The 10232-nt window shown below is 39.0% G+C and overlaps 1 protein-coding gene across 1 annotated transcript; it reads right to left on the reverse strand.

The window, feature by feature from the left end:
* Window positions 1–5443: 5443 nt before the first annotated feature.
* Window positions 5444–9151, reverse strand: LOC126628080 (ethylene-responsive transcription factor RAP2-7-like). Its single transcript, XM_050297661.1, has 9 exons — window positions 8344–9151; window positions 8216–8241; window positions 8080–8110; window positions 7861–7948; window positions 7583–7740; window positions 7356–7462; window positions 6980–7089; window positions 6742–6843; window positions 5444–5923 (listed from the first exon to the last, which is right to left on the reverse strand). The coding sequence occupies exons 1-9, from the start codon at window positions 8862–8864 to the stop codon at window positions 5666–5668; spliced, it is 1401 nt and encodes a 466-aa protein (XP_050153618.1). The 5' UTR covers window positions 8865–9151; the 3' UTR covers window positions 5444–5665.
* Window positions 9152–10232: the final 1081 nt, after the last annotated feature.

The following is a 10232-nucleotide window of genomic DNA, read 5'->3' on the forward strand; positions in this document are numbered from 1 at the left end:
ACATGCAAGATTAGGAGAAAGAAAACAATCAGTCAGCACTTGGAATCAAGCTTCCAGTCATGAACTGACTGCCTGGAACCCCTTGCCTGATTACTTACTTGGCATTGCTCTGGAGTACTCATCTTTAACATCTTATGCTTCCAGAAAAGATACCACATATGCCTGAGGAATAGATAGGGCAAGTGAGAATGATACAAGGAAGCATGTGGAGACAAGCGTAACAGAACATGTGCTGATACATCCACTACTTTGTCAACAGAAAAAGTATCCCATATCATCAGGGTCGAACGTACTCTAGATTTGATAGACTTGTTTTGACCTTCAAATTCTTAAGTCGGCCTTATATTTTTGAGGAAACCAGAAAACTCTCCAACCTAGTTCAAGAATAAGCCTGTGGAAAGTTACTTCTTCAAAAGCAAAAGTATCTCATATATCTCTTCTCCATTTGCTTCTCCTTATCCTTATTGTTGTTTACGACATAAGGAGAAGAAGAACAATTAACCGGAAGCCGAAGTCAAACCTCCGATCCAGGTTGCTTGCTTGGAAGTCTGATTGCTTACCTTGTCTGTTACCTCTTTCGGCAAATCTCCTAGCTCGGCGACTTGAGGGATTCCTACTATAGGGTTTGTATCGCACTTGACCAAGCCCGAAACTACAAGTATGCTTCAAGTGAAATTGATACATTACTTTGTGCATCTCCATCGGTTAAAGATACCACCCTGGATGGATGAAAAGTACTTCCAGAGAAGATGCCACATCTATATATGAGACAGATAAGGCAAGTGAAAATGATACCACACTTCGGTACTTAGAAGTTTCGTGATTACTTAATGGCTTGGATCTTGAAAGTCCCCAACCAAGGAGCTTCCCTCATTGAGGAACTTAGGGGAGCACTGTTTGTACCATACTTTTCCAATCCCGAAACTACTGAGCACATGTTAACGTTATACCGACAAGGACTCAGAAGAGTTTCCCTCCAACTAGGAGGCCAATCACAGCGCGACACGTGTCGACATCAAAAGCCAATCATAGTGCAACATGTGTCAACATCAAAAGCCAATCACAACATGACACGTGTCAATGTCAGAATGAAACTAGAAACTCTCTTCTAAAAATAGAGATCATTCTCTCACAATATTTCCTAATGTCATTTCTACTAAATCATTCACTAGTACTCACTAAAGGAGAGCTTGAACCTATGTACTTGTGTAAACCCTTCACAATTAATGAGAACTCCTATACTCCGTGGACGTAGCCAATCTGGGTGAACCACGTACATCTTGTGTTTGCTTCCCTGTCTCTATCCATTTACATACTTATCCATACTAGTGACCGGAGAAATCTAGCGAAGGTCACAAACTTAACACTTTTTGTTATACCAAAGTCCTCACTGATTTTGTGCATCAACATTTGCGCCGTCTGTGGGAAACGACACGAAAAGCTGTGTCGGTACTCTTTCATTTTTTCATCTGACCATCGTGAAAACTTCACAACCTCCACCGTGAATCTGCAGAAACCCAAGAACCAAACACTTGCACAGTTACTGCAAAACCTAAAATAGAACCAACCTCCCCCAGCTCTCTCTCTCCGCAGCCGCAGCCGCAGCCGTAGCCCTTTGTGGTCAAAATGCAAGAAATCCAGCAATGGATGTCATCAAAACGCAGCAAATCTTGTCGAGGCCGATCGAGAAGGTGATAGTTCACCTACTGGTTCTGCTCAGCATCGTTGACAACTCCAACAGGGTCGCCAAAGACAGTCGCAAGCGCGTCGTCGAAGTTCTGCTCGGCTCGTCGTTCAAGGGCACCGTCGATGTAACCAACAGCTACGCCGAGTCGACGACAATGGCGAATGTGGAACTTTTGCTGATCTAGCAAGTCTGGTGAAGAAGTTCTTCGGGACCCGATTGAGGGCGTTCGGGTCCGAGAGGTTCCATTTGTGGCGATCCGACGATCTAAGTCGCTCCCCAAATCTCCAAGCTATCGTACGCAGCATGTTCTTCGCCGTTCCAGAGAAGCCCCTCGGGCTATACGACCTGTCGTTTGATACTCTTGATAGAGCTGGTCAGACTCCTCTCATGGTGTGGTGATTTGCGAGAACAAAGACGTTTCTTCAGGTGATTAGAGAGAAGAATCAATGGCAACACAAGCAGCAAGATACCTAGTAGTAGTAAAACACATCACATGGAAGTCTTTTGCAATAAATGTCGTTACTGGAGAAGAATCAGCTATGAAGAAGAAGAAAAACTAAGGAGGCTGCAAGATCATCTAAGAAAGTAATGCTAATGAGAAAAATGTTCCCGTACATCCCCCTACATCTGTGTGAAAGCGAAAAGCTGCCTCCTCTAATGAATCATAGGTGGTTGATGATTCTGTAGAGGATAAGCCATCTTAGTCAGCTGCAAGTGTAGTCTAGGCAGGCACAAAAGAGATCACTACTAAGTTGTACATGGAATCTATTCAAGATTTGCTTGCACCAGAAAAGATTAATATTCCTATTCACGAGGACCCGAAGACTGGTGAGGCTTGACCCACAATGGCAATGCATGGGGAAAAGAGAAAGTATGTACTAGTGGTAACCTACCTCACCCTTGGAACATGTGGAAACTTAGCAGTGTTCATGAGCTTTTGAAGCGTGATTCCAGCTGCGTTCTATTGCACAAAAAAGAAAGAAAAAGCAGTGAAGGTAAAGCAGGTTCCTTTAAACACACAGATAGAAAGTGGTCTGGCGACCACGATGATAAAGGAATTCAGACATTTAAATGCCAAGCTATTTGCCATCCCATTCCAAGGTCCCAGCAGTAACCAGGCCGAAAGAAAAAGCAAAACAGATGGTCGGATTTATTTTTTAATGATGTAATTTATTTTTCTTATATGTCGGAGACATCTGTATAAACCCCATCATAGGGTAATAAAAAAAATAATAATAATAAAAGGCAAGCCTAAAACAATAGGCTAGAATGTTGTGTAGAGGGCGAAGGCCCATATGCCTAAAAGAGCCAGGCCTTCTATTATCACCAACTAGGTGATCCAAAGTACGTCTAGTATTACAAAAAATTATTCGGCAGCTTGCCGCTATTACCACCAACCAGGTGATCAAAAGTACGCCCAGTACTCTAAATTATTCGGCAACCTGTCGCTATTATCACCAACCAGGTGATCAAAAGTACGCCCAGTACTTCCAATTATACATGAGCATTACTTATGTCAATCATACATAAACATTCATGACCATTACTCATATCAATCATACATAAACATTCATGAGCATCACTCATGTCAATCATACATAAACATTCATGAGCATTACTCATGTCAATCAGCTTCAAAAGCTTCATTTACAGAGCTCTAACTTCAAAAGCTTCATTTACAAAAGCTCTAGCTTCAAAAGCTTCATTTACAGAGCTCCAGCTTCAAAAGCTTCATTTACAGAGCTCTAGCTTCAAAAGCTTCATTTACAAAAGCTCTAGCTTCAAAAGTTTCATTTACAGAGCTCCAACTTTAAAAGCTTCATTTACAGAGCTCTAGCTTCAAAAACTTTATTTACAAAAGCTCTAGCTTCAAAAGCTTCAAAAGCTTCACTTGCAAAGCTTCACCTACAAAGCTTTAGTGCAGGGTATACAAATACCACCTCCGAACAACCGCTACTTCGGCCCATACATGGATTCAATTTGAAGTCTCTAGCAACAGACTTCATTCACAGAATACTTGGGGGACTACACTATGTACCATATATTGGGCCTCAACTGGGCCTCATAAAAATACTTAGGGGACTTTAGCCCATTATTTATGTATTGAGGAGTGAGCCCTTATTTTATAAAAGGGACTCCCTCACCATCATTAGAGAGCATCAACTCTAGCCCATTATTCATGTATTGAGGAACGAGCCCTTATTCTATAAAAGGGACTCCCTCACCACCATTAGAGAGCATCGCCGCCTACTGAGCAACCGCCTTGCCGCGAGCATCAACTCTAGCCCATCATTTATGTATTGAGGAGCGAGCCCTTATTCTATAAAAAGGACCCCCTCACCTTCAACGCCACAAGCCAAGTTAACCAAGGCAACATAAGCCACAAACCGAGCAGCCTCGCAACATGTGCTACTTCTAATTGAGCATCATTTCAGATTGGGCACCGCCGCATACCGAGTATCAGTTCAAGACGACATCTAGTTACTTTGGTCCACACATGGACTGAATTTCAAGTCTTCAGCCAAAAAACTCTCTTGATTGAAGACTTAGGGGACTACTATTTATACCATACTTAGGGTCTCCGTATTTAGACCTCGTATAAATACTCGAGGGACTTAAATGTAATTATGTAATAAGGGAAGGGGAAAATATGTAATAAGTGAGGAGCCCTTATTCTATAAAAGGACTCCTCACAATTAGAGGAGGCCATTTCTTAGGCCATGGGAAGAGTTCTCTGACCCTCAGAAGCTCTCTCCCTCACTCCTCTCACTTCTCAGAGAAATACAATATCAGTGTGGACGTAGCCCAAACCTTGGGGTGAAACACGATACATCTTGTGTTATTTACATTTCTTGCAGATTCACGGTCGGATTTACGTTGTTCCAAGACCTCCGGTTTTGTGCATCAACACCTTCAATCCACTGGCACTTGGATTTTAGTTCATTCATCTTCATCTCAAAATGTGGTTAGTTGTAAATAAATGTTTAGAATAAAGAAAAAGCCTGATGGGACGGTTGAAATATACAAAGCAAGGCTTGTTAATAAAGGATTTCACCAACAAGAAGGTTTAGGTTATCAGGAAGCATTCAACCTTGTGGCAAAACCTGTTACAATTAATATTTTGTTAACCTTTTTAGCACAATTTAATTGGTTTAGATAAGGTTGTTAGAGATTGTATTGTACATAACCTTTCTATTATACTATACTTCTGTGTAATTATAATTCATTTAATGAAAGATGAACATTGACAGAAAAACTATCTCTTAGTTTCTTTATTAATCAATGTTACAAAAATCAACTAGGCACTAGGTGATAACCGTCTGCCTCAACTAGGCCCAAGGCACTAGCCCTTAAGTAGGCGGTTGCCTGGACGAAGCTTATGGGCGGCCGGGGCTAGGCTATTCGGTGAGTTTCTTTTTCTTATTTTCTTTTAATTTTATAAAAAAGTGACTTGGGGTTCATAATATCCTAATCTCTCTCTATATTTTTAAGCATAAGTATGCACTTATTTATTTGTTATATAATTAATTTAATTAAATAAAATAGGGACTTAGTTATATAATAAATTTAATTAAATAAATAAAAAGCAGCTTAGGTCTCTGCCTAGGTGCCAGGGCACTAGGCCTCTCTTCCCGTTGCCTACATCCTAATGATCTTTAAGACCAAAGTATTAATAAATAAATTATGTGTTAATTCGAGCGAATTGCTATATACTTTCTCGTGCCAATGTGAAAATCAAACCTGGGAAACTTATGGTAACATACAAGTTTCTTTTCCTCATGCATTTTGCCACTAGAAGGATTATAACCATTTACTTACAACTGAAGCTCACATATAATCGTTACAAGGACAATGTTAGGTCATATATATAGCACTCTATGTTTGAAAATATGAAACACATTCGAAACGAAAAATAAACATCTCTGCACATTACAAACTAGTACATATACTCATGACCTAGCCAGCCCTTCAAAAGCACTAGTAAATGTTGGCCGTGGCCGGGAAAGGAAGGCAATCGAGACTGTAGGCAGAAGCGCTGCTGTCTTGGAGGTTCGGAGGAAGGGAAGCAGACGGAGGAGGTGTAGTGGCTGTAGAAGATGGGAATCCTGATGATGCTGCAATAGAAAACACTTGCATAGGGCAGACATTGTTGTTGTTTCCATAAACTTGACATGCCCAATTTGTGTATCTCGGCGAAGAAATTGGTTGCAATCTGTTATGATCTGAAGTTATTTCCTGCAAGAAAAGGCTTAGGTTAATTAGCATATAGACTAATTTGAAACGTATTTTGCAAAATAAAATGGTTGATCTTGATCACTTAACAAGCATGGTAACTATTTCGTTTTCAGTTTTTGGATTTCACTTTTTATAAATTGATGCAAAGGAAATGAAAACAAGATTATCTATCATTTTTCTTCACTCACTTTCAATTTGGTGAGGGGGCTCAAAAAACATGTGAGTCATAAAATGGACTAGTGTCCGCTCCCATGTTTAATGATCTTAATAAGAAAAGGACTAGACTCATTAGGTCGGTATTAATGTCACATGTTAAATATGCTAGGAGAAAAAAAATTAAAGTCTCATCTCTAGCAGAAGATTTTGCATGGCACGGTGTTGATGAAATATTCATAAAGACATATTTAAGTTTTTGTTGAAATGTTTTTGTTTTATTGGCATGGGATGCCACGTAACGGTGTATCTGTATCATGTAAATTGCGCTCCATCTCTAGGGTGAGACTCAATAGGACGAGACTGAACCTAGTTCCAATCTTGTCCGACCCACTAATTAAATGAGACCTCAATAGGAGAAAAATTTAAGTGTGACGACAAAGATGAAGTAAGAAGTTATATGAAAGGTTTGAAGATAACTATGGTATTCATATATGCATTTAAGTGGCTCATCCAACAGTTATATTCTGAAGTTTCAAACATTAGTGTACTCCAAAATTTCATGCATTCGTATTACTTTATAAACTTCCAAAGACTAGAATCAAAAGTCCATCTATATTCAAAATAAAAAATTAACAATATATGATAGATATGAGAAGTATTACCCCGTGTCTTTGTACGAAACCTGGATATAGGGCAGGACCCTTGGCTACCGTCGTTAGAACATGAGGGAGTTGTCCCATAGCTGCAGAAGAAAACCCATTACCCTGCACAAGTTGGCACTAAATATCACTAAACAGCCACCAAGGACTGACTGACGAAAGCCCCATTCATTCAGAAATATAGATGAGAAGAAAAAAAAAAGGGGACAAAAACATGAAAATTACTAAAATCAGGACACACCATTGGCCTCTCTTTAGGAAATTGAAAATCCCCTAATTTTCCAATCCTCTTTTGACCAGCAGAACAAGGTTGAGAAATCCGTAGGCTCAAATCAAGGTTGTGACCACTGCCTGCATTTACACCAAGGCCAAATTCTTTGTATCAGTTCATGAGTATCCATGGATTTTTATTTATTTATTTATTTATTTTCCATATTGTACGTAAGGCAACAGAAATCAAGAAAACTGTTGTCGGTTTCACGAGGAGTGCTAGAATTAGATGCGCAGGCGTGCGTGAATGAATTATGACCGACTACTTGTAAGTTAGGACTCAGAACCAACTCATGCTCTTGTCCATGCATGATTGATGCTAACATTTTCCTCGTTTCGCAGCGTACCTTCAACGCTAGCATTTAAAACCATCTCCCCTTCGTAGATACTAGGGTCAAAGTTTGTAACTGCTTCTCTTCCGGTCCTGCATTTGATGGCCTCCTTTTCAAAGACCCTGGTATCCAGCAACATAAAATACACGTTAGATATATTGTTTGTGTATACATACATATATGTATATATATCCTTAAATTCAGCTGAAAAATAGCTTCAGTTAAAGGGAGGACGTTCTCACTTTTTCCGAGGAACTTGTCCCATTCGATTTTCCCATTTGGCACCACATTCAGGCTGAGGAACTGCAGCTACACCTCTGTATTTCGAGTTCCCACGTGAGGCTCCTGTGGTTTGGCGACGAAGCACGTGCACAAATTCTTCTTTATTCAGATGCCCCAACTGCAAAAATTAATCAATCATACTATAATTAGAAAGATTCGACCAACAAATACCCCAATTAGTAAGTAAATCTGAAGTTAATCCAAACTTTCTAATTATTAAAACAGTCACATTCTATACCAGTTTCATATCTTCCTCATAATCTCCTACATTAAAATTGATATCAGCATCAATTCCGCGAAATTTGATTGCAGCTCGATCGTATGCTCTGAAATCATTAAACCCGAGTGAGCTAATCCATCGTCCGCAATTTAGATTAGTTTAAAATATAATATCGCTCGTATTAGAAAAATGTAACCAAATTGTGTTCATCACAAAAACGAAAATAAAAATCATTACCTAGCTGCAGAATGAGCAGTGTCAAATCCACCTGCAAAAAATAAAATCAAAAATCAAAACCCAATTTAGTTTAGATCCAATCCTTCAAAACGGATGAATCCATTTCTTAAAAACAATTATATGATCATCTGCTCACCTAAATAAACCTGTTTCCCACAATCCCTGCACAACGGAAAAAGAAATAAAAAGTAAAAAAAAAATGATTAAACAAAATTATTTGTTTAATGAAACACAATAATGATGATTAACGATGATGATGATCACCATATATGCGACTCCCACCGCCCTGTCCTCCGGTAAAACGTGACGCCGCGGTACTGAGAGCTCCGGGATCTCGGCCCGCGACGGCTTTTCCGGGGCGGCTGTTTTTTCTGCTGCACAACTCTAAGCTCCGCCTGAGTCTGCCCTCCAGTCTCGGCAAACGACAGGTTCAGCCAGTGAGTCCTTGCCGTTGACAAGGACGATGACGACAATCCCAACCCGCAGTCTGCCCCCTCCTTGCCTCCTCCGCCATATCCGGCCACCGGAAAAAGCGGCCTCGTCACGAACTGCAGAGACTGAGTCTGGTCTCCGTCCCCAGAAATGCAGAGACCGTCTTTCTCTCTCCTCAGGATATCAAACATGAAAGAGGAAGTGGTATTGTTGGTGGAGTCTTCGTCTCCGGCATTGCCTGGAGTCGGAGCTTCGTCGGCATTGACGACGGAGGAGTTGGATGTCCCGGCATCATCTACCTCCATAGATTTTGAATTAGTTATGTTGGTGAAATTAATGTTAAGATCCAACATGTTTGTGTGTAATACTTTGCTCTGGTTTAGCTATTGGTTTTGCATTAGCTCAGCTCAGAATCTTTGAAACAAAAAACCCAACTGCAGCAACCAAATTTGGAACAATAAAATCAAACCACCAAAAAAATTCTGTAAACTTTGTCGGAGAGAAGAAAGGAAGCAGAGAGGAAGAAAGATGAGAACTGGTTGTGAGGCTTTGAGGGAGGTCTCAAAGGCTAAAAAGAAAGAGATGGGGACGTGTTAGCTGTGAAGGAAGAGAACAGTTACACTTGGAATGGGGTGTTGAATTTTTGTTTATTTGTTGGGCTGTTTATTAACACCGCACGTATTGTTGAATACATTTCATATCTAATTTTTCAATCAGAATTTATCTTAGTACACCCCACATACTTTCCTATACACCCTATACCCCACATTTTTCACATACATTTAACATTCTCTCATTGTTCATTCTCACCACACCTCCAAATTTCAAGACTCTCACTAAACAAGTAAATGCTAATTATGAGGTCGACTACATGACATTCGATTGTTGGTTTATTTTACTGGTAGAGCACAAATCCAAAATTTGTATTATTCTTTATTGCTCCTCTATAGTCAATCTCACAAAATTTTGATCCAAAAAAGAATGATAGGACATGGGTGAATTTTTTTTTCTTTTCAAAATTATAATGGGAAGATTCTTTTTACTGTACAAAACTTAAAAGAAAGTAGCGCCGACTGCCAAGCTTACCACTTAGAGAAAAATTTGTTTATATTATAATGGATTTATTCAATTTTTTTATTTTTGAAAAATTGAAAATTTGTTTTGGAGTAGTTATAGATTTTGACAAAAAAAAATGTTGTAGTTCTTACAAAATCCATAATGAAGTACGTCTGGTTACGAATTCGTAACATTTTTTTATTTTTAGGGTTTAGGTTTCTATCAATTTGGGGGTTTTTGTTAATTAGGCGTTTTAGGGTTTGGGTTTATGACAACCAATTTAGAGTTAGGGTTCATATTAGTAAATAATTTGTGTATTCAATTTCTTTTAAATTTTTTGGGGCTAAATAGTCATTTCATGTTAAGATACATGAGTGATTTAATAATATATATATTTATGTGGGGTGTATTCAACAATATGTGGAGTACTAATAAAAAAAACCCTTATTTGTTTGGTTTTATTTTTTTAGGGATAATACTTGTACGAGTAATGCTAGGTAGACTAATTTTTTATATCATATTTGTAAATCATGTGATCTGTTGTTAATAAAAAATAAGGTAAATTACATTTTACCACCTCAGATTTGAGGTTTATTGCAACCTCATATAACATCTTCAAAACATTTCACTTTCATACCTCACATACTATTTTATTTCAATATAAT

Source organism: Malus sylvestris, chromosome 7 (assembly GCF_916048215.2).
Source record: "Malus sylvestris chromosome 7, drMalSylv7.2, whole genome shotgun sequence".
Lineage (NCBI taxonomy): Eukaryota > Viridiplantae > Streptophyta > Magnoliopsida > Rosales > Rosaceae > Malus > Malus sylvestris.

Excerpts from the sequence above, each read along its gene's own strand:
- LOC126628080 (XM_050297661.1), bottom strand. The coding sequence starts at position 8,864 with ATGTTGGATCTTAACATTAATTTCACCAACATAACTAATTCAAAATCT. Across the intron at positions 8,242-8,343 it reads CGGTGGGAGTCGCATATATG|GGATTGTGGGAAACAGGTTT; the intron begins GTGATCATCATC and ends TCCGTTGTGCAG. Across the intron at positions 7,741-7,860 it reads ATGAGGAAGATATGAAACTG|TTGGGGCATCTGAATAAAGA; the intron begins GTATAGAATGTG and ends TAATTTTTGCAG.